The 23733-nt window shown below is 45.1% G+C and overlaps 1 protein-coding gene across 12 annotated transcripts in view; it reads left to right on the forward strand.

The window, feature by feature from the left end:
- Nucleotides 1–92: 92 nt before the first annotated feature.
- The window catches only part of unc80 (unc-80 homolog (C. elegans)), a 43729-nt gene continuing 20088 nt past the window's right edge, over nucleotides 93–23733 (forward strand). For 8 of the 12 annotated variants that reach the window (XM_088289237.1, XM_088289239.1, XM_088289240.1 and 5 more), the window contains exons 1-34: nucleotides 93–352; nucleotides 597–645; nucleotides 963–1119; nucleotides 2079–2422; nucleotides 2709–2832; nucleotides 2910–2974; nucleotides 3841–3986; nucleotides 7014–7287; nucleotides 7717–7851; nucleotides 7921–8137; nucleotides 8316–8456; nucleotides 9172–9440; nucleotides 9758–10078; nucleotides 10332–10463; nucleotides 10629–10776; nucleotides 12075–12125; nucleotides 12545–12693; nucleotides 13619–13782; nucleotides 15852–15950; nucleotides 16084–16292; nucleotides 17302–17408; nucleotides 17492–17645; nucleotides 18555–18727; nucleotides 18809–19021; nucleotides 19163–19298; nucleotides 19384–19517; nucleotides 20143–20320; nucleotides 20394–20603; nucleotides 21219–21316; nucleotides 21420–21629; nucleotides 21687–21794; nucleotides 21903–22041; nucleotides 22959–23140; nucleotides 23232–23363. In XM_088289237.1, coding sequence (XP_088145363.1) covers nucleotides 261–352; nucleotides 597–645; nucleotides 963–1119; nucleotides 2079–2422; nucleotides 2709–2832; nucleotides 2910–2974; nucleotides 3841–3986; nucleotides 7014–7287; nucleotides 7717–7851; nucleotides 7921–8137; nucleotides 8316–8456; nucleotides 9172–9440; nucleotides 9758–10078; nucleotides 10332–10463; nucleotides 10629–10776; nucleotides 12075–12125; nucleotides 12545–12693; nucleotides 13619–13782; nucleotides 15852–15950; nucleotides 16084–16292; nucleotides 17302–17408; nucleotides 17492–17645; nucleotides 18555–18727; nucleotides 18809–19021; nucleotides 19163–19298; nucleotides 19384–19517; nucleotides 20143–20320; nucleotides 20394–20603; nucleotides 21219–21316; nucleotides 21420–21629; nucleotides 21687–21794; nucleotides 21903–22041; nucleotides 22959–23140; nucleotides 23232–23363 — 5460 coding nt within the window. In that variant the 5' untranslated portion in view covers nucleotides 93–260. The remainder of the gene's footprint in view (nucleotides 353–596; nucleotides 646–962; nucleotides 1120–2078; nucleotides 2423–2708; nucleotides 2833–2909; nucleotides 2975–3840; nucleotides 3987–7013; nucleotides 7288–7716; nucleotides 7852–7920; nucleotides 8138–8315; nucleotides 8457–9171; nucleotides 9441–9757; nucleotides 10079–10331; nucleotides 10464–10628; nucleotides 10777–12074; nucleotides 12126–12544; nucleotides 12694–13618; nucleotides 13783–15851; nucleotides 15951–16083; nucleotides 16293–17301; nucleotides 17409–17491; nucleotides 17646–18554; nucleotides 18728–18808; nucleotides 19022–19162; nucleotides 19299–19383; nucleotides 19518–20142; nucleotides 20321–20393; nucleotides 20604–21218; nucleotides 21317–21419; nucleotides 21630–21686; nucleotides 21795–21902; nucleotides 22042–22958; nucleotides 23141–23231; nucleotides 23364–23733) is intronic. The other 4 variants (XM_088289246.1, XM_088289248.1, XM_088289244.1 and 1 more) reach the window with 4 other exon arrangements.

The following is a 23733-nucleotide window of genomic DNA, read 5'->3' on the forward strand; positions in this document are numbered from 1 at the left end:
CTTTCCGCTGCCGCTGTCGATGGGCGGTTCGGAAATCTCTTCGCCTCCCACCCACCCCACCTTCCTCCACAATCTCCCTCCCCTCCCTCCCTTCTCACGGTGACGGACACTTGCAGCCATTTTACGCAGCACGAATCCAATCATGTCGTGAGAGAAACTCGCCGCTCACCTGAGCCAGCAGCTGCCACCGCCGCCAACCGGTGGTCGCCCGCCCGCACGCACGCACGCACGCGCAGGGCAGGCGGCGAGGACTCGCCAACATGGTGAAGAGGAAAAGCTTGGATGACAACGAGCCGGAGTGCGGGAAAGGAATCCCGTTCCCCATCCAGACCTTCCTGTGGCGGCAGACCAGGTTAGCCGCGACTCATAACAGGTGTTTGTCGTCGTTCGAGATCAAATCGGAGCAGGTTGATGGGAAGCTTTCGAATGACGAGGAGAACATGTTGTTCGTGCGGAACGCAGAACGGTGTCGGTGATGTCACAGCTGGAAAATGAACACCGACATTGGCGAATGCAAATGAACCGCCTCGACATACAGATGTTTTTGCCCATACATTTCAACTACGTAATCATTTTTCTTTCTCGTCTCTTTGCAGTGCATTTTTGCGTCCCAAGCTGGGAAAACAATATGAAGCATCTTGCGTGGTAAGTCATTTTAATATTGCCATATGACCAATAAGTAGATAATCTGTTTTTGCTTTAAATCACCTGCAAATCAAGTGCGCTCTTCATTTTGCATTTAGCAAATTAGTTTTGCACGCTTGCTTCCTCCTATTACCCACGAGCCAGAACTCATATCCATAATGATGCCTGGCCAGATCCCCTGAGATCCACACAGGGCTGCCACTGTCTCTCCCGTGGGCCTCTCTCCTCACTTGAGACCATGGCAGACAAAGTCAAAGAAAGAGGCCTTGGTTCATGTCTTATGTGTCTCCTCTGCTTCTCTCTGGCTGCCTCTCTAGTCCTTTGAGCGAGTCCTGGTGGAGAATAAGCTCCACGGCTTGTCGCCGGCCCTGTCCGAGGCCATCCAGAGCATCTCCCGCTGGGAGCTGGTCCAAGCTGCCCTGCCGCATGTTCTCCACTGTACTTCCATCTTACTGTCCAATAGGAACAAACTGGGTGAGAATCATATCTTTCTGTCCATGTGACTCCCTGAAACAAACGCAACAACAAATTGCATAATTGTGTAAAAATGGCACAAATAGTGAAAAACTGTTTATAATTTCCTATATCAGTGGTTCATGTTACACCAAGTACCACCTGAAAAAAATATTTAGCAATATTAAAATACAATCATGCAATTATGCCAAAGTGTTGTTAAAAAAATTGGTAAAAACAAAAAAAAAGCATTTAATATTATTATAAATATACACAAAAAATACTCAAATAAATTAAATAAATGTGCTGCATATGTCTAATAATAAATGTACATAGAATGTTTGAAAACAAACATTTCCAAAAGATTAAATGTCAAAGTATTGTACTTACCTGTTATGACCTGTGCTGGACTTTTAAAATGTTTGAGACACTGGCAAATTCTGCACTCGGCGGAAACAAATTCAATCAAATAATGATTCATTTGCCTGCCCCTAAAGGGAGGCCACGTACCACTTTTGGTACTCATGCCACTCTTTGACACAAACTGGCTTGCATTAATATTTATAACCAAAAATATACCACAAACTATGATCCCAAAACACTTTCACACTCATCTTACATTTGCCTTGAAAATAAATTGCTTCCAGTACAACCCAGGCTATACTTAGCTCCTCCCCCACTTACAAATCTTTTAGCAAAACTTTTCAAATTGTCTCACTTCAACAATAATTCTAAATTAATTACTACTTTCCTATAATCCCTATGGGAGGAGTTCACTGGGAAAATCGACATGCTATCAGGCTGGTTTTCTTTAGCAATTGGTTGCGTAGCTCGCAAAAAAAAAAAAATTTTTTTAATGTTTTAACTCCTCAAAAGGACATATGATATTTTGTCGATTTAAATGATACATTTTGCCCCAACATTGTGACTTCAGTGTAAAATCACGGTAACATCAACCGTTGTCTTTCGACCTCTGGCAGGTCATCAGGACAAACTGGGCGTGGCCGAGACCAAGCTTCTCCACACGCTGCACTGGATGCTGTTGGATGCCGCTCAGGAGTGCAACCACGAGCCCGGCCTGGGTCACGCTTGGTCTGCCGGCAGCAGCGGCGGCGGCGCCTTCCTGCAGCCCGTCGGAAACCAGGGCTCGTCTCCCGGGGCGCCCGGCTCCTGCTCCAGCTCTGCCTTCGGGGGCTCGGGCCCACAGCACGGAAGCTCCCAGTTCGAGGAGGACGAGCACGCTCGCGCCAAGTTGTTCCACAAGAGCATGGCCACCGTGGAGCTCTTTGTGTTCCTCTTCGCGCCGCTCATTCACCGGATCAAGGTCATTTCACACCCTCACGTACATTCTTGCCATGAAACGGAACATTTTTGTGTCTGGGAACAATCGATGTGACGATTCACTCAAGTCCTTATTCGATTCAATTTTCGATTTTCAGTTCCCATACATTCCGCGCTTTTGTTCGTCTGTGAGTTCTCGTCCGTATTTCAGGCTCGTCCAGACGAGGGACTCGGCCCACGTGGGTCGGCCTGAAATACTGACGGGAACTTAGTGATGAACAAAATAATGACCGTAGTACAGATGCTAAGTGTGCAACTTTTTTGTGCAGGAGTCCGACTTGACCTTCCGCCTGGTCAGTGGTCTAATTATTTGGCAGCCAATGTGGGAGCACCGCCAGCCTGATATCCCGGCCTTCACCGCCCTCATCAAACCGGTCCGAAACATTGTAACAGGTGAATAGAAAGCACCTTTCGATTCTCCAGATTAAAGAAATATTTTTTAATTTAATTTGCTTTCTTTGCTTGACCAGCAAAGCGGAACTCTCCAGTCATCAACCAGTGCAGCCCGTGTGGGTCTGCAAATCCCGGTCCTATGGTAAGTGTTTTCAACACAAATCTTGTTGATTTATTTTTTTTAGTTTTGCATTTAAAATACTGAATTTGGTTCTCGTGAAAATCAGTCAATGGCAACCGCCTTATCCCAATACCACCAAATTTAAATATATTCATGGAACTTGATTGATTTATTTTTAAACGAGCTGGGATTTGTTCTTTGTCTTTTGTTACGGATTTTTTTTAAATTATTTTCTCTATTGCATTTTTTTTCAGGAAAGAAACAAATTATTTCACTCCATCAATTGTTATTTTTGGAAATACTAAAAATATGACCTAGAGATGATGGCGCGTTTTATTTTCTCCAACTTTCAATTGAGATTTGATGTGCAAGGGCATCATTTAAAACGTGTATTTTTTCTGCCTTGCCATTTTTTTTATTTTTTTTATTTTTATGAAATCAAAAGCAAAAAAATAATCATAAAAACAGCAAAAGTGGTTGTCATATCCCGCATTTTGATTTTGGTAACAATTTCCAACTTTGGGAAAAATACCAGCATATACTTTATATCTTAGGTCACCAACATGAAACCAGTGTTCTCAACAAAAAAAATAACACACCAGTAATGAGACTTTGTGATTTCCAAAGAATTCTGCGGAAGGGATCATTTGAAAACGTACACACATGCTGAGATTAAGAAGAGCTGTATATTGATTCTTATCTATTTCTGCCGTCCTTCCCGATGACATTTAGCCTGTATCGCCCAGCCATCGAGGCGATGCTAACTTTCATTAGCTCGCAGCATCCGTCAACATTAATGCGGTTAGCTCGGGGTCGAAGGAAGAACCTTTAATCATCCGCAACTGCTTGTCTCTCCATCAATCTGAGCCTTCCGGTGTCTTCCGCAGGGCTTTCAGGTGGTTTGTGAGGCGGGCCATTCCGATTCTTCCTCCTCCCCAGCCGCAGGAGAGCACAGCTGTCGCCGCGGTAACTCTGTGGAGAAAGGCGGCCCCTCCCAGCAACCCCGACCGGTCAAAGGACCGTCCAAGAAAAAGTGAGTGCCGTTTTCATAGAAAATTAAAATACAAATAAAACAAGATGGTGTCATGTACTCGGGCTGTTCGATTATGAAAAAAAAAAATATTAATCACGATTATTTTCAGAATAATTGAAATCCTGATTATTCAAATTTGTTTTTTTTTTTAAAGAAATGTATGAATATAAAAAATATTAAGACAAATCAATTTTATTTCTCTCTCACTCTCTCACAAACCCACACCATAGAGTAAATACTCGCTGCGCTGAGAGTGCCACTGCCATCTACTGGAGTGGATGTACAATTACACTTTATTGTAGTAGGCTATGGCGTAAAAAAAAAAGCACGTTTCCCAGGGTCACACGCGCCACCCTCCAAATCACAACCCCCCCCCCCCCCCCCCACCATTTGAGAAGCACTGGTTTTGTGTAATAATCGTAATCCTCTTTGAATTTCAATTAATTGTACATCCCTCTCATATACCCCTCCGTCAAACCTCACAAAATCCACACATTCTGATTCAAGGTCACTTTAACATTGAGGCATGCCATTTTTCAGTCGTCAATAATTTGCTCATAATTTCCAGCTTGAACAAAATTAAGACCACGGCCAAATGATTATCTTATGCCATGACATCCAATCTTCATCGGGATGCAAAAAAGATTCTTTACATCATTTTCTGTGAATGTCTCGATGATTGCGATCCCAATACCGATTTATTTTTTTCTTTTGCCTAATTATGTAATCTAACCAGAAGTCTCTCAGTCTCTCTCATGACATTGCCCACCACCATTCTGTGCTTTTTTTTTTTTTTTTCCCTCCTGCTTCCTAGTGTTGTTAATCCATCCAATAAAAAGCCACCGAACGTTGCTTATTATTTCCGTATGCGGATGCTGTCATGATGAACGATTCCTCCGGGAACAGCAGCGACCCGGGCCGACCCCGAGCCGGTGCCATCATCTCGCTGATGGCTGAGCATTTAGCCCCGCGGAAATGTCTGCGAAGCGCACAGCTCGTCCCACTGGGCCACACGGAGAGCGGCGTTACGTTGTCGCTCGGAGCCACGCTGTCTCCTCGTGTGGCGTGGCCCCGGCTTGAGGGACGATTTGCCCACATAACCGGGGTAATTATGCTGAAGTAACGTGCTGGCAGTGTCGCCCGCCTGGCTTGCTTCGGACTACCCGCGGCAAGTCTGGCAATACGCAGGCCCCCCTTGCCAGACTTTGGGGGTCGGTCTGTGCGTATGTGGCGCTGTGGTCATTGTGAATTGTGACGCCTTTGTCCTGCTCATTTTTCTTGGATACCCCTGAGTACCCCCCCCCCCCTTTACACTAAACACAAAAAAGGTCAACTTGAGACAAAATCTAATGTACTTTTTTATTTATTTATTTTTTTTTTAACACTTGAATGGACACACCTCTCTGGTGTAGTCATTCATCTCCCGTGATTAATGCAGCTTAGTCATCCCGCAGCGCCACACATCCCTCGCACGGAAATTGCTGCTGATGCCGAGGCAGTTTCCATGGCAACCACAGCCTGCCGCGCTGCTTTTTTACGCGCACCCAATCACCGAGTGCTCGTGTGGCCCACGGGGTGGGTGTTGACAACCTGTATCCGTGGCAACGCAGCAGCAGGCCAGACGGTGAAACATGACGCAGCCTCCTTCTGCTCCCCGCTCTTGACGTGATTCATGTCGATGTCGAGCGTTTCCGTCCGCTCCGTTCGCCGAAGATGAAACGCCGTCGTCCGTCTCTCGCGCTCGCTCTCATGGTGGCGATATGTTTCTCCTCACGCCTCGCAGCTCACCCAATGCTGACCTTCATTGAGACTTATTAATAATGAACTCACGTAGGCTGAACTGATGATGCCGGCGGGGGGGCGGGGGGGGGTTGGCTCTTACGTAGCACCGTCCTCTCATTTACTGCTTTCCTATGAAGCGGATTAGTGGGCTTTGATAATGAAAAATTGTCAAAGCTCCGTTTGAAAGCATTTCTGTTCAAATTTGACATTAGGAAGCTTTCATTTTTGCTGCTGTTGACTCATTTCGGTTCACGAATTTATGTGATTTTTATCCTCAGGTGTTTGCATTTGCATATAATACACAACTACAACTTCTTTTGTGATGTTTTCATGCACTGTTGAATTTTATTTCATCAATTGGTTGCACCAATCATCTGGATCCGGATTCGGGCTGGTTTTAAAAAAAAAAAACCTTTTAATTCATTTTCCTTTTCATAGCCCAATATCGATTCATAGAATCAAATATCTCTACTTTTAATCACGTCTTTTTCCACTTACATTTATGGGACTTCACATGTCACGCGAGATCTTGTCACGACGCGAAAGTAGCGTATCAAAACAAAATGTCGTTTTGATCAGGTCATGTTAAATAAAAGGAACGTGATTAACGTTACTGCTTCAATTCATAATGTAAATATTAATATTTTTACTGATGTACCTAGTTACAGCAAGAAATTTGTACTAATTGCAGTATTGGTTCTTCTGAGAATGCCTTCCATACCAAAGTAAAATTGGTACTTTGTGAAATCCTTGATTGAATCGAAAATCAATCAAAGTGAATCGAATCGAATCGGGCCGTTGTGTATCGAATCGAATTGATTTTAGAAATTTGAATCGATACTAATACAGATACATTTTTAAGTAGATATATAGTCTACTTAAAAATTATTTTAATTGATGCAACCACTTAATTCAACAGAATTGAGTACATTCAACCAAACTTTTTTCGATGTGTTTTCACCGCATCCTTTAATTTTTTTTCTCACCGTCTCCTCATTAGCCGGCAGAAATCTATATTTCTTAAAATTGCCGGACGAATGTCGCAGTTGATTTCGCTGCTTGTGTGTGTTACATCAATGAGGATTAGTGAGGTGAAGCGATACAAATGAAACCTGTTGCAAATTGTCATGATGTAAATTGGCACATTGCAGACAAACAGACACAGCAAGCAGCTTGCCTCACTTGCACCCAAAAAGGCTCCAAGTGGCCCACTAAACTAAACTAAACTGATATCTTTCTCCCCAGGACGTCAGCCCCAGCCGGTGTGCCAGCGTCCCTCTCTCAGCGTGCTCGCTATGCCACCTACTTTGATGTGGCGGTGCTGCGCTGCCTTCTGCAGCCGCACTGGACGGAGGAGGGGGTGCACTGGGCTCTGATGTACTACCTCCAACGGCTGAGACAGATTCTGGAGGAGAGGCCCGAACGCGTCCCGGAACCTCTGGTCGCTCCTCTGCCGCGACCGCGGAGCAGTTCCATGGTGGCTGCCACCCCGTCGCTGGTCAATACCCACAAAACACAGGTTAGAGACTCGAGAACACGCAATAGCCCGCTTACGATATATTTGTAGAGCACTCTTTACGGAGGGGCCGGCCGGACCAGGAGCAGATGGATGGAGTGTTTTTGGTCACCTCACCTCGTCTGAGAAAAAAAAATACATTTAATTTGAAATTTGAAAGCATTACAACAAAATATATATGTCTTTGACACACCGCAGTATTTAGAAAACAAAACATTAACAAGGTTTATGCATTTAATTTTTTTCGAGTTTGGCGGGCCTGATTAAAACGTCTAACGGGCCGCATGTGGCCCCCGGGCTGTAGTTTGCCCACACCTGCTCTATATTGTGAAGAAAATTGCAAGATCTGTCCCCAAAAAATCACAATACAATTTTTTCCTGAAATCGTTCAGCCGCTAACAAAAACTGTGTAACGTGTTTTCACCTCGGCAGGATATGAGTCTTAAATGCAATGAGGAGGGCAAATCTCTGAGCACGGAGACATTCACAAAGGTTTCCCTGACCAATCTTCGTCGCCAAGCCGTACCAGACCTTTCGTCTGACCTTGGCATGAACATCTTTAAGAAGGTCAGACAAACGCGTCCGGATCTTAATTCGGAAGCAACAGTGGCAAGTCGCTCTTTTTGTCGTTTTCAGTTTAAAAACCGGCGTGAGGACCGGGAGAGGAAGGGGTCCATCCCGTTTCATCACACCGGGAAGAAGCGCCAGCGTCGCATGGGCGTCCCCTTCCTGCTCCACGAGGATCACCTCGATGTGTCGCCCACCCGCAGCACGTTCTCCTTTGGGAGCTTCTCCGGCCTGGGCGATGATCGGCGTACTTTGGACCGCGGAGGCTGGCAAGCCACCATCATGGGTTTGCGCGCAGCTCTTAATGTTGGCAACAGAATAGAAGCTAAAATCCAAAAATCTCCTTCAGGGAGATTGAAATGGTTCTGTCCACAAAATCACTGACCACCTTGACTCACTTCTGCGAAGAATTTTCTGGAATGTTCTTTTCTCACGAATACAAGAATATCCCCACTGTGTCACAGGTAAATTCACCCGTCGCGGCAGCACAGACACGGCGGCCGATGCCGACAGCCTGAGCGCCAAGCACTCGCATTCCCACCACTCGCTTCTCAGAGACATGCCCGACCACTCCAACAGCCACAGCGAGAACACCGTCAAGGAGGGTAAGAGGCTCGTATCGCATGTACTGGGCATCGGAAAACTGAACGCGTGATCGCTTTATTTATTTATTTATTTATTTTTTAGGGCTTTAGTTGTTTTTTCCGGGTTCATTTTGAAAACACTTTTTGATGGGAAATTGTCGGAAAATTGTTGCTTTAATTACACTAGTTTGAATCCCAAATGCAATTTAAGATGTAATCGATTATCCTTTCGATTCTTTTATCGAATAATCGAGTTATCTTGCATTTGATACACGCATCATATCTAGTCTACCGACACTAAGCAACATTTTCCAACTAGCAATGCTACGATAACTACGTTCTAACTAGTGATGGTCTGTTAAACTTACCTTTACCTGTTGACCGAGAGCACCCAAGTCACGAGGAATAAAATCCTCCTGGGAATGCTCAATTCCCAGTCGCTAGCAAACCTGGATAAAAATGAGTGTCAAGCCTCAAGTAAAAAGATGCCAAACATATCAATACGGTGGCACCACTTAAGAGACGTGCACCAAACAGGGAAAATCTCACTGGCTGCAGTGCCACCTTTCCACCAACAGAGGGTGGTAGCGGACAGTTTGAGGGCCATCTTAGTTCGATAGCTAATTCTTTTTCCATTGACAAAGGATCTTTTGTTGTTACTATCTGTTATAATTTGTATAATTCTGGCATCATGAACAAATGATCGTGGCGTGATCGTCTCATCTTTTACCTCCAGTTCGATCCCAGATCTCAACCATCACCATGGCCGCGTTCAACACGACGGTGGCGTCCTTTAATGTGGGCTATGCCGACTTCTTCACTGAGCACATGAAACGGCTCTGCAGCCCCGTGGTGGTCCCGGAGATTCCCGTGGAGCCGCTGGCCTGTGCCAACCTTCCTCGCAGCCTGACTGACTCGTGCATCAACTACTCCTGCCAGGAGGAGGGCGACAACATTGAGGGCACCAATAACTTTGTGCTGAAAAACGGAATGTTGGACCTCACAGTGAGTGACAAATGTTTGCCAAATTGATGGGAATTTTTCGATTTGTAAATGAATGGCAGTGCATCGTTGTGGGAATTCATGGGATTGAACGAGATAGTTAACTCATTTACTCCCATTGACGGCTATAGACGTCAAAGATTTATTTTTTCTTTTTTTTTTTTTTACTATTAAGTATCCTTAGAGCATATTATGGCAAATATTTTTGGTAGTTGACTTCCCCTTTTAATTTCAACGAATTAAAGACTTTCCGCACATTGATGCCAACATGCATCGATCTTAAATTCACCCTTCTGACCTGTTTCTGTTTTGTTTTGTAGGCTGTGCTGCGTGCCCTCTACGCCGTCCTCAGCCATGACATCAGCTCCAGGATCTGCGACGTGGCGCTCAACATCATCGATTGCCTGCTGCAGCTGGGTGTGGTGCCTGGCATGGGCAAAAAGCTGTCCAAGCCTGACAACAAGGAGAATGAGGAGGTGCGAGCCAAGGACACGGTTGGCCACAGCCTCGGAGGAGGAGGCGGCGGAGGAGGAGGTGGCGGAGATGGTGGCAGTGGGGGTGGAGGGGGAGGAGGTAGCGGCGGAGGAAGTGGACAAGGGAGCAAGGATGATGTGAAGAATAACAAGGACAATGACAAAAAGGTTAGTTGTTTTTTTTTTTTTGTTGATTCAACTTTTTTTATTTTGAACATGCACTACATCAAATCTAAGAAATGCACAATATTTTCACATCCTTTTAAAGTGCTTCCGGAAAAAAAAATGCTCATCTCTGTAAAAATATTTATAGACATTAACACACACAGCCCCACATATCAAATTGTTCTCCCGTATATTTTTAATTCATTCTTTTACACGGGTTGATATATGCTTCCAATGTTTTTTCACAATAAAACAGGAAGAGAGTTCTTGCCTCAGCACTCATCGGCTGGCCCTTTCCATGCTCATCAAGATCGTAAAGTCTCTGGGTTGTGCGTACGGATGTGGCGAGGGACACCGCGGCCTTTCAGGAGATCGCCTGCGGATGCAGGTCGGGATCCTTTTTTTTTTTGTTGACTTTTTCCCAACAATCCAGCAAACTGTATACTTTTTTTTTTTTTTTTACCTTAATGTTGTGATGATGCTTGATCGCACCTTGTCACGCGCTTGCCTTTTTTGTTCTTGATGTCAATATTTTATAACTCTGTCCTGTCAGGCTCAAAACTGCCTGACCAACCTTTACAAGCTGGACAAGCTGCAGTTCCGCCAGACAATGCGCGACTACGTCAACAAAGACTCCCTGAATAACATAGTGGACTTCCTTCACGCTTTGCTGGGCTTCTGCATGGAGCCTATCACCGACAGTGAGTATGTGCAGTTGGGAGAGGCAGTCGCAAACAAAATCCTTTCAGTCGATCAGTCACTATTTTGATCTATTTAATGATTTTTTTTTTTTAATTTTAATTAGTGATTGTTCAAAAAAAACTTATGAAATTGTTTGTTACTTGAAGTCAAGGTGAGTTTGTAAAAAACGTTAAAAACGGGTCATGTCGATGTGATTGTCAAAGGTTGGCATTCAGGCTCCCTCTAGTGGTACGTGAAAGAATTACTTATGTGTATATTTATATTTTAATATATTTTAATTGAATCATTATTTTAAGTGTAGTTTTTTTTTTTTTTAGATATTTAAGCTTAGTGTTAAATATCAAACATTGTGCATATCGCATTCCAATGATTTACAAGTAGTCACAAACAAATCTTTTTGGTACTGAGAGAGCTTAATATTTTGTTTCGTGCCGAGAGTTAAAATAAATAAATAAATAAATAAATTAGAGAACCACTGTAAATAACACCATCAAAGTGGTTTCACTCAGGATATTTAATTATTAATTAATTTATATTATATATATATATATATATATATATATATATATATATTTTATTTTTTTTTTTTAATTTATTTATTTATTTACTTACGCACACTATCACTGCAAATTATGCTGTGGATTCTACTAAGATCCAGCAAGACGCAATTGTCATATTTATAAAGAATCTCAAATGTTTGGTCGACAAAACTGAATTGTTTTTCCCTTCCAGTGCGGTCGCTGTTTCTCTCTCTGTTGGTCTTCCTTCCCAACGCTGCTTCTCCCTGTGCATCGCCCCCCCCCCCTCCCTCACTTGCTCCTCCTCCACGACATGCTGCATCCTTCCTTCAGCCCCTTCTTCCTTCCGTGCCTTCCTTGCTCCCTCCCTCCCTTTCCTTGCTCATCCATTTTCGTACACTTGCCAATCCAAAGCTTTTGCCCATCGCATCTCTGTTCAATCTGCGGCATTTCCGCTGAGCACTGAGCCATGCTCTACATGCCAATTCAGTTTTGCATTGACGGTGTTTTGATCGCTGCCCTGTGACATCATACAAAAATTAAAAAAAAATATACATCTATATATTGGCAAGTGACCGAACTGATGAGTGTTTTGACGATGAAAGCCTTGCAAATTTTTTGGTTCAAATACATGTGTGTGTGTGTGTGTGTGTGTATTACTTTTGCTGATGTGTTTCTTGGGTTGACCTCCCAGAGGTGGTCCTTTCCTGACACCACGTACATGTCTGTGCTGGCCTGATGTCAATCACAACCTGTGCCCCGCCTCTTTTCTCTTGCAGAGTACGGCAGTGCAGGTGAGAGGTCCAGGAGGGCGAAAAAACGAAACATCGGTAGATACACATGATGTATAATCAATAGAAAGTTGCTATTAGAGATGTGATGAAGCCACCTGAGCAGAACCTTCCTTCGGCACTGCTTCCATCGCTGCCCCTCTCGCTCTGTCCTAAAGTGACAAATCTCGCCTGCAACTCCAAATTTATGAATCTGTATTCTTTAGGCCAAGAGAATGATTAGCTCAATGCGGTTCAAGAGCAGGCCGTAGTCACTTGCATGTATTCCTTTTTCCTGACCCAGAATCCTTTTCAGTTTGCTTCTCCCCCCATATGCTGTACAAACCCGTTTTCTTTGCCCCCTTTTACCTCAACTTGTCGTACGGGATAAATGTTGCCCTGTCATGTTCTGCGGACTAAACCACCCTGGTGTGATCCGTGGTCTTTGTGCCCTCCCTGTTTTTTGTTTGTGCGTCTAGACAAGGCGGGCTTCGGGAACAATTTCACCACGGGGGACAACAAGTCCCTGGCGCAGAACATGGAGGCGGTGGTGGTGGGTTGCATGTTCAAGTCGCTCATCACCCGCTGCGCCTCCACAACACATGAGCTTCACAGCCCCGAGAACCTGGTGGGTGCTTGCAATTGCGCGTCTGTCTTGATTTCTGCACCTCTTGGCATCAAAGCTAAATTTACCGCTTGGCAAAAAACAAAAAAAATAATACATTTTATCGATATATTTGTGTATATATATATATATATATATACATATATAGATATATATATGTATATTTATATATATTTATATTTATTATTATTTATTTATTTTGTTATTATTATTATTTATTTTATTATTATTTATTTTTTATTTTATTGAATCAATTAAGAAACAATACCACATATTCAGTTTAAAAAGATTATATGATATCAGGAAATCTGATTCATAGATACATGATATCACTATTAAATAAAATAGTCCCAGTAAAAAGAAAGACAGTAAATGTGTAAAAAAAAAATTAAAAAAAATAAAGCACAATAAAACAGAAAAACGTCTGGATATTTGTAACTAAGGCTTTATAGCAGAAAAAGCAGTTACAAATGTAAATATCATATTATTGTTTTTTATTGTTGATGAATTTGATACAGATTTCAAATTCATTAGGATAGGCACACATCTGGGAGGGGATTTTGAACATTTCTGTTTGTGAATACAACATTTCGCATAAAGTGATAAAATTAATGACAAGATGCAAGATGCGAATTGTCTCGGTCGCATTACGCTAATATTAAACCCACAAGCTAGCAAAATGAAAAAAAAAAACAATGCACAATTTGCTAATCTTCACTGTTACGGAGAATATGAAAGATAAAAAAATAAATAAGATAAATGATGAAATTTTGACAGTAATAACTGTGTAATAAAGGCAAAACGTAGATGACAGTATTTGCACGCAATGATGCAGAACAAATAAAAAACAAAAAAGTGCCTTTGGCTTCCCACTGAGCCGCCTCCTCTGGTTGTCTCCCTGACGCTTGCTTTTCGCCCTCCTTCACAGGGCCTGTACTGTGACATCCGCCAGCTGGTGCAGTTCATCAAGGAGGCCCACGGAAATGTTTTCCGGCGAGTGGCTCTGAGCGCGCTCCTAGACAGCGCGGAGAAGGTGACAGCCACCAAAAAACCTGACGAGAAAGATGAGACCAAACTGCAAGGTCCAAGAAGGTAGTGGGGAATAAAATGCTTTATTGAGGCTCATCCTTGACATGTAAATATTATGTGTGCTTACAAAAAAGATCAATTATCATCCGCTCTCCTCATGGCTTGCTTTGTTGTCCGTCTTGTTTACATTTGTTTTTCTTGCATGGGACTTTATGTTACTTGTTTGTGTATTCGTCCTCGGCGAGTCACGGACAAACTTCTTTGCATGAACGTATTTTATTATCTGAAGACTTTCTCATCTTTTTTTAAAAAACGCACTTCCAAACATGTGCAAGGGGGAAGAAACTATTGATAGACCGATATGCTTTTTTCAGGACCGATACCGATTTTGAGTTGTCACGGAGGCCAATAACCGATATTTGAAGCCAATATTGGTTGAAAAAAATAAAGGGTTAAAATGGTGTCAGAACTCCAAAACTTAGTTGAAATGCCTTTAAGCTCATATTTATGAAATAACTTTAGTGATTTACAACATATTAAAGCTTATTTCGATGTTAAAAAAAACAGACTACTTAGTTTTAAAAGTCGAACAAAAAGTGTACAGAGCTTTCAAGTTTACTACGACAAATAGTTTTCTATTAGTTGTGAGTTGTAGTAGACTGACATTTATTAAAATTTCGTCAAAGTGTATTTCCTTTCCTTCTTATGCTCTCCCGTAGCACGTGTGACTCGAGTTGAAAAAGCAAACAGGCAGCTCACTGCTGATTGGCTGCTACGCACTACACAAGGAACCAATCATCTGGTGCTGTAGGTGGGCCAATCTGCTTCTGCAGGCAGGGTCACAAGCACAGCACAGAGAGGGAGAGAGAGGGGGGGAGAGAGAAAGAGAGGGAAAGAGAGAGAGAGAGAGAGAGGAAGTGAGAGAGAGAGAGAGAGAGAGAGCAAGAGAGAGAGAGAGAGGGGGAGAAAGAAAGAGAGGGGAGAGAAAGAAAGGGAGAGAGGGAGTGAGAGAGAGAGCGAGAGAGAGTGAGAGAGAGGGAGGGAGGGAGAAATAGAGAAAGAGAGAGAGAGTGAGAGAGAGAGAGAGAGAGAGCGTGTGCGAGAGAGAGAGAGGGGGGGGGGAAGAAAGAGAGGGGGAGAGAAAGAGAGAGAGAAAGGGAGAGAGGGAGGGAGGGAGAAAGAGAGAGAGAGAGTGAGAGAGCGAGAGAGAGAAAGAGAGAGAGAGAGGGAGGGAGGGAGAAAGAGAGAGAGAGAGTGAGAGAGCGAGAGAGAGAAAGAGAGAAAGAGAGTGAGAGAGGGAGGGAGGGAGAAAGAGAGAGAGAGAGTGAGAGAGCGAGAGAGAGAAAGAGAGAAAGAGAGTGAGAGAGAGAGCGAGAGAGAGTGAGAGAGAGGGAGGGAGGGAGAAAGAGAGAGAGAGAATGAGAGAGAGAGAGAGCGAGCGTGCGAGAGGAAGTGAGAGAGAGAGAGAGAGAGAGAGCAAGAGAGAGAGAGAGAGGGGGAGAAAGAAAGAGAGGGGAGAGAAAGAAAGGGAGAGAGGGAGTGAGAGAGAGAGCGAGAGAGAGTGAGAGAGAGGGAGGGAGGGAGAAATAGAGAAAGAGAGAGAGAGTGAGAGAGAGAGAGAGAGAGAGCGTGTGCGAGAGAGAGAGAGGGGGGGGGAAGAAAGAGAGGGGGAGAGAAAGAGAGAGAGAAAGGGAGAGAGGGAGGGAGGGAGAAAGAGAGAGAGAGAGTGAGAGAGCGAGAGAGAGAAAGAGAGAGAGAGAGGGAGGGAGGGAGAAAGAGAGAGAGAGAGTGAGAGAGCGAGAGAGAGAAAGAGAGAAAGAGAGTGAGAGAGAGAGCGAGAGAGAGTGAGAGAGAGGGAGGGAGGGAGAAAGAGAGAGAGAGAATGAGAGAGAGAGAGAGCGAGCGTGCGAGAGAGAGAGAGAGAGAGGTGTGCTGCAGCGAGCCAAAACAAACCAGCGTTTAATTTATCGGCCTTGAAAGTTAAAAAAAAAAGGCCGATGCTGATAATCGTCGTAGAAATAGGTTGCTGGATGCTGACACGGGCAGTACCGCTGCATGTTTGCGAAACGTGAGCATTTTCAGCTGGATGGCTGGCCTGAGCGCTGTTTGTTTGTTGGGGTGTGTGCGTGCAGGTCAGAGGCGGGTGTGTCCGGGGAGAAGGGTCAGGTGTCCGGTGCTGCAGATGAGTGTCGCAGCTACATCTCCAGCAGACCCCCCCAGACCCCCGAACAGTGAGTGTTCCACTCACCACATCTTTCGCCATTGTGCGCCATCCATTCCATGCCTGCCGCCATCACTCTGCAACGGGGAAAAAAAAAAATCGAGGGAGGATTTTCTTCATTTATTTTGTATCTGTGTCTCCAGCGAGGAGCAGATCCCGGGAGCTCTGCTAGGCAGGAAAGACTTTTGGAGGAAGATGTTTAAGTCGCAGAGTGCCGCCAGCGACACCAGCAGTCAGTCTGAACAGGACACCTCTGAATGCACCACGGCCCATTCGGGGACCACCACGGACCGGCGCTCCCGATCAAGATCCCGGCGTATTTCACTTCGCAAGAAACTGAAACTGCCGATAGGTAGGTGGCGCCACCTCGTGATTTTCATACAAAAAAAAAGAAAATGAACTGAAATCAAATCCTCGTGTGTATCTGTCCTAAATTTGCCGCCTCCTCTGTTTCTCAGTACCAAATACCAAATCATCACATTTCACATCCGATCCAGTAATGTCTCACCACGTGCGCGTACTTCACCGCATCCATGTTTCCCTTTTTTTGCACCTCAGCATGCCGCAGGACCGCTCACCGACCGCTCACCCTCTCTGTCTTACGTATGTGCAAGTGGATCCATCTCCATGTTATCATCTTCATGTTGTGTGTGTTGCTGCGAGCATGTCCGGTCCGGGGTCAAGTTGTCATTTGCAAGTCGTGCAGGGCATGTGAAGACGGAAGGAGGGAGCTTGCTGCACACATTCAACGCAAAGCAAACTTGCTTTGCAATTTATTTCGATTGAGATTAGTCTCGCCAAAAAATGAGAGATTTGTTTTAATGCGAAATTCAGAATTCACCAGTGGCGGGACGGCAAGGCCTTCTTGGCTGGCCTAACATAATCAAGAAAAATAAGATCATATTCTTCACATTGATTTCAGGTCAGAGTTTTTATCCAATCGGAATTCAGCTAGCTCGTGTTGCCAGGCAGATTTCCCGATACCAGTGGCATGCACTATTTGTCCGATTCGGCCTTCAGATACAATCGTGCTAGCGTCTGTTCTGTCAAAGTCAATGAGGTTTCAGAATTGATTGACAGTTGCGATAGCCAATCAGATCGCGAGTTGATGACGGTAAGGTCTTCTCGCTAGCCTTCTGCTGACATGCACGGCCCGCCACTGGAATTCACTCAGCCTCAACAATCTTCCTCTTTCCTCTTTTTTTCCAATTGGCTTGCATGTTGTCGTGATAGAATGTGAATGCTGTCCACCTTTTCCAACCCGGTGTTTCGTAACCGCCCGCGTAGCGTCGCACCGCTAAATTGCGGCTGTCCTCACTCTGTCGTATGCGCCAACATATTTTTATTCCCGCTGTCTCCAGGCAACTGGCTGAAGCGTTCCTCTCTCTCCGGACTTACCGACGGCGTGGAAGATCTGCTGGATATCAGCTCAGTCGATCGACTCTCGTTCATACGACAAAGTTCAAAGGTCAGGATGCTTGTCACCAGCGGCGGGATCCATAAAGTCTTATATTATCTTATCTTATGCTGTGTCCGGCCATGCGCGAACAGGTGAAGTTCACCAGCGCCGTCAAGCTGTCGGAAGGGGTTGCCGCCGGGCCCGAATACGGCAGGGATGAGGAAGAGAATTTCTTCAAGCGGCTCGGTAAATGGAGGTCTGGCAGGAGGAATCCATCCAAGCTTCACCACACAGAAGAGAAAGATGGTAGACCCCCTCCCCCACCCCCCCCCAAAAAAAAAAAAAAAATCCCGGCTGCCCCCGTAACATCCCCGCCCACCCCTCTCGCTCTCCCTCGACATTTCATCTCCTGCACTCTTCTCTTAGTTTCTTTTTTTAATTTTGTTTTGGGGTTTCTGCTGTCCATGTGCGTTATGTTGCATGCATGTCCCACTCCATCAAAACGCACCCCAACCCTCCCGCATTTCTTCTTGCAGTCGTTTGGACCGTTGTATCTTTCGACCATCTTTCTGCTGTGGTGTGGTTCATACGTGTTGCTTTGAAAGCCTTCTCCGCTTCCGATGCCAATAGATTTCGAAGCTCGACTTTTCTTGGTGTGATCACGCTTGTCACTTCAGTGACTTTTAAAGCTTTTGGAGCGGTCGAAGGCAAATGATCGCCAGGGCCGGGTCTAGGCAGGGGCAAGAGGGGGGGGGGGGGCCTGGCCCCCTCAATTAAATCCTCCCCAAAATATATTTTCTCGACTCCATCTCCCCTTTTCACTCTGCTGCCGACTCGTTGTGAGGGGTAACTGTCTGCAGCGATCGGAGACCTAACGTCCAATCACCTGTCAGTATGCAAATGAGCCAATGTCAGGTTTCGAATAGCGGTTATCAAATGAGACAACAGAACACTCGTGGAGACATTTCTTGCATTCAATTGTGAGATGACGTATAAAATGCGGCTTAATGCCTCCTCAAGATTGGCATTTGGCTCCTCCCACTTGCCCGTCCAAACCCGGCCTTGTTGCTCACGCAACGAATGTTAACAATTTACGACTGCCGGTGGCCACTTTTACGTCTCTTGCTCATTTGTCAGTGGCTAGCAAGCGTCTTCTGTCAAATGATAAATAAAAGTGTCCTTCAATTATTGAAAATCCATGTCCAATTTGTCCAGGACCTCACGGTTTCCAGGAGCGTCTTGCCGCCAGTCAGGAGGCCATCAAAAATAAAAATGTGGTGAATTTGGGCGCAATCCGGCAGGGCATGAAACGCTTCCAGTTTCTCCTCAACTGCTGCGAGCCGGGGACCATACCCGACGCTTCAATCCTCGCTGCCGCTCTGGACCTGGTACTCGCCCCCCCCCCCCCCCCCCCCCCACCCATTTTTTATTCACCCCCTCGTCTTGACTTGCGCCTCTGCTCTTCCCAGGAAGCGCCCATCGTCGCTCGGGCGTCCCTCTTTCTCGAATGTGCCCGATTCGTCCATCGCTGTAACCGTGGCAACTGGCCAGAGTGGATGAAAGGTCACCATGTCAACATTACCAAAAGAGGTCTTTCCAGGGGGCGATCGCCCATCGTGGGCAATAAAAGGAATCAGAAGCTCCAGTGGAATGCGGCCAAACATTTCTGCCAGTGGGGAGATGTGAGTCACATGATGTTCTGGTGGACTGAATTTGGGGTTCTCCAACATTTTGGGTGCAGCAACCCACTAGAGAGGACCACCCCCCCCCGCCCGTGCACCCCTAAAATGCCATTTTGCCATTTTGTGTGTTTCTCAAACTAGGCGATTGGCACGCGGCTGAGCGAACTGTGCCACTGCGACAGCGAGAGTCCTGCCAACATTTTGGGGTACATCTACGATGAGGAGACGAAACGAAGGATGAGGAAGGAGGATGAGGAGGAGGACTATTTAGATGATAGTACGTCAGATGCTGATGCTGGTTGGTGGCGTTTTGTTCTCAGTCCGTCATTCTTGTTGTCTTTCTCCCCCCCCCCCCCGTCAAGACACAGTCAACCCGACGAAATGCGGCTGCCCATTTGCCCTCAAGATGGCCGCTTGCCAGCTCTTGTTGGAAATCACCACGTTTCTCCGGGAGACGTTCCCTTGTTTGCCGCGACCGCGCACGGAGCCACTCGTGGTAATTTTTTTGGACGGCTTTGATCTTGGGACCGACTTTCACCAAGCAGTTTTATTCAGTTAGGTTTGCTTGTTGGTATTTCTGCTCTCGAAAGTTGTGACAGTAATTAATGACATTGAATGAGTTTTATTTGACACTATAATGAGGCTTTGCATATTTGCAATTTGGCATTTTCAAATTTGCCTGTTCCCAGAAAACAATTTGCTGTTTATGCGCTGAGGCCAAAGCCATCAAATATTTGCCACCTTCTTGTGGCATCTTAATTCCAAAAACTATCCTGATGTGAGAGGTTAATAGAGGACCTTCACTAAGACAAAAATAGTGCTTTGCTACCATCTCATGGCATTTTTGAGTTGAGTTGAGCACTCTTGTTTAGACAAAAGTAGTGCTTTGGTGCCACCCTGAGACATATGCAGGTACAATAGGTGCCAAGAAGCTCTTTTGAAGTGATTGGAGAAGTTTGGATTTGGACAAAATTAGTGCTTTGCCACCGTCTTGAAGCATCTAAATGGCTGTATTTACTTGCTTAGCTGACACAGATGAACGGTACTGCTTGGTGGAAGGCTCGTCTCGGCGTGAGTCACAGTCCTGACAACTTATTAGTCATTTCTTTCACCATCTGTAGGATTTAGAAAGCTGCCGCCTACGTCTGGATCCTGAGCTTGGCCGACATCGCTACGAGAGGAAGATCAGCTTCGCGGGCATCCTCGACGACGAGGACGGCCATGATTCGCTGAACAGTAGCAGCCACACTTTGAAGTCCGATACCATGTGTGACGACAAGAAGGCTCAGGAAGCCGCAGGTGAGTTGTTGTCGGAATGGGTTTGTTTGTTTGTTTGTCTTTGCTCCATTTGCGTTTGACGACTTCTCTGCAGCGCCCATCCGAAAGATTCGTATCGGAGGCTCGCGGCTGCTTCAGATCAAAGGAGCCCGCAGTTTCCGTGTGAAAAAGGGCGGGTCTTTGTCGTCCATACGGAGGGCGGGCAGCCTGAAGAGCACCAAGCTGTCCCGACAGGATTCAGAGTCCGAGAACGAGGAGGGGATACTTTCTCAGACAAACAGCCGAGACACTGTCACTGACATCGGTAAGTTAAAGGTCAAGTGGCGGAAATATATATATAGTTGCCACGTTCGGTTGTGTTGATTCCGCAAAGCGCTGCCCCCTCACGATTGACAAGCCGCGTTCATCACCTTCAGCGTAAGGCCAGCGAGAAGGCCTTTCGGTCATCGACTCGTGATCTGATTGGCTATCGTAACTGTCAATCAACTATAAAATCCCTCTTGCGACACAGAAGAGACGCCGGCGCCATTGTATCTGAAGGCCTCGGACGAATAGCGCGTGCTACTGGTATCATGAAATCTGCCCGGCAACACAAACTCACTGAATTCCAATTGGATAAAAAAAATCTAACCTAAAAATTCAACTTTAGAATATAATATGACATCAATGTGAAAAATCTGATCGTGATTTCTTGATGATGTTCGGCCAGCAGAGAAGGCCTTGATCGTCCGCCACTTTTTACAATACAAGTTGACGATTGCGCTCCCCTCATTATTGGAACGTGATGATTCAGTTGAACGGCTCTTCTAACACGCACGGTACCTTCATCTTATCATGAAGAATTGAACGATACAAAATGGTCTTCTGTGGCCATACGGCAATCGTTACTCTACATTTTTTTTTTTTTTGCCTCATGCAGGTAGTCCCTGCAGTACCAGTGAACCGAGCATTGAGCCCGAAGGCCAAAGCTCAAGCGGCGCAGAGGACAACTACCACCGCAACATGTCTTGGCTTCATGTACGTCAGCTAGAATGAGTACATATGTCGTTTGGTCCGGAAATATTTGCACAATAACAAATTGCGATTTCCAGTCCATCACGCTCTCTCTTTTGCGCCTCAGATCATGATCCTCCTGTGCAACCAGCAGAGTTTCATCTGCACTCACATCGACTTCTGCCACCCGCGCTGCTACCAGCACCACAACCGCTCGTGCGCCCGCCTGGTCCGCGCCATCAAGCTCGTCTACGGCGAGACGGTGGACAGCCTGCGAGAGGACAGCGTCGCCGCCACCGCCGGCATCATCGGCGCCCGCGCGCAGAAGAACAAAGAGGTGAGTTTGCCGACCCGCGATCGGCGTTTGCTTCGCTCACAGTCTCTTTGGCCGCAGTGTTCGGACAAATCCTGTCTGAGGACGCCGTCCATGAAGAGGAGGCCCACCGACAGCAACACGGAAGGGAAGAAGGACACCGGAATGTTGAAGTACATCCGAAACCAGGTGCGGCGTTTGGCTTCGGACTACGGAACAAAGTGCAAATTCTTTGGGATTGGACTTGAGATGTTTACCGTTGTTGAGAAACGCATGTCGGGCTCGCGTCTCCCGCAGGTGATGAGTTTGTCGCCGGCTCCTTTGTCTCTGCTCATCAAAGCGGCTCCCATCTTGACTGACGACATGTACGGAGACATTCAGCCCGCCGCTTGGGAGCTTCTGCTCAGCGTGGACGAACACATGGCAGCTGCTGCCGGTGAAAGAAAGCGTTGTACTTGCAGCTCATTCCACAATTGCAGGACAATTTAGGCGCCATTTTTTTAAAAGTACAAATCGACCATTTATCGTAATTTCTCATTCTGCACGTGTGACAATTAACCTTCATTTAAATTTGTTCATCTTTGTCTTGTTTGGCACAATGCTGGTACCGGTACTCGAGATACCTGAACATTTAAAAATTTAAAATATTGTTGAATTAAGCTGTAAACCTAACCCTTTACAATTCAGTAAAAAAAAAACAAAAAAAATCTTTGAAAACTAATTTAAAATTTGAATTTTCATGTAATTTTTCATTTCCTCCATTTATTGCTTTCGTTTATATAAGAAGATGCAAAAATATGAGTTCAAACGTTTTCCGATCGAGAATGAAATGGAGCAGAAAGAAGACAGTCTTCTTTGATTTATATTTTATTTATCTTTTATTTCTACCCCAAATAAAAAAAAACTACTTTTACAATAACAACAAAAATAAAACATTCTATTCCCAAGTTACGATTCTGTTAATGCCGTTCACAGAAACAAAAATTACACTGGAGCAACAACTAAACAAAAATGGACATCATGAATATTTATTTTAAAGACTGTCTTTAATTATTCTTTTAAATATGATGTCCGACTTGGATTGGATTTCTTTAAGATAATTCCATAAAATGAATCCTTGGACAGAAATGGAACGTTCCATCAGTTTAGTCCTGAATCTTGATTTTAAAACAATCTTTTGTTCCTCTTAACTTGCTTTCTCTTTTTTTTTTCCAAATCTTTTCAGAATTTTGTGTGAAATTGCATAATACTAAAATCTACTCATTCATGAAATTTCAAGAATTGTTTTTTAAGATTTCCAACCTCGCTGCGATGCCATAAAATTCATCTGCCGTCCTCTTCTTTGCCCCGCAGCCGCCATGTTCCTCCTGTGCGCAGTGAAGGTCCCCGATGCCGTGACGGAGATGATGATGGCCGAGTTCCAGCATCACGAGGGCTGCCAACGCATCAACTCCATCCTCAAGTTTTACACGCTTTGGCGTTTCCGCTACCAGGTGTGGCCTCGCATGGAGGAAGGAGCCCAGCAGATCTTCAAAGTATGCGTTCTTGTCACATAAAAAAAAAAAGTTTTTAAAAAATGCCCGCGTGTAATTCCAGGTTGTGTTTAACCTGACTTGTCTGTTTTAGATTCCACCACCCAGCATCAACTTCACCCTGCCGTCTCCAATTCTGGGCATGCCCTGTGTCCCCATTTTTGACCCCCCATGGGTTCCTCAAAACACCGGAAGCGTCCAAGACCCAATCAATGAGGACCAGTCTGTAAGTGTCAGCATTCTGTCAACAGAAGAGCGCTTCGGATTCTTTCCAAGCTGTATACATGCGTTCAAGTAGATGTTGTGTCAACGTTTGTCTGGTTTACAAATTGAAAGGTTAACATGTCAATGTTCCAAAAGTCTTGCAAAAATGACTCCTGCGAAAAATAATTGCCAGAGCAGGTGTATTATGTGTTATATGATGAGTATTTTCCTTGCTCCATCAATAAGTGGGGTTTAAAATTTGGCTTGAGTAAATAATTGGCCACAGATTGTCATTGTCTTGAACGCAATCATTTTGACAGACGACCTTTTCAACGGTTTTCAATGGGAAAGAAAGCAAAATTGTGTTTTGAAATCCTTCCAACTGCAAAACT

This window comes from Idiotropiscis lumnitzeri, chromosome 3, assembly GCF_059441095.1.
Source record: "Idiotropiscis lumnitzeri isolate Australia: NSW breed Sydney's pygmy pipehorse chromosome 3, RoL_Ilum_1.0, whole genome shotgun sequence".
In the NCBI taxonomy this organism is placed as follows: Eukaryota; Metazoa; Chordata; class Actinopteri; order Syngnathiformes; family Syngnathidae; genus Idiotropiscis; species Idiotropiscis lumnitzeri.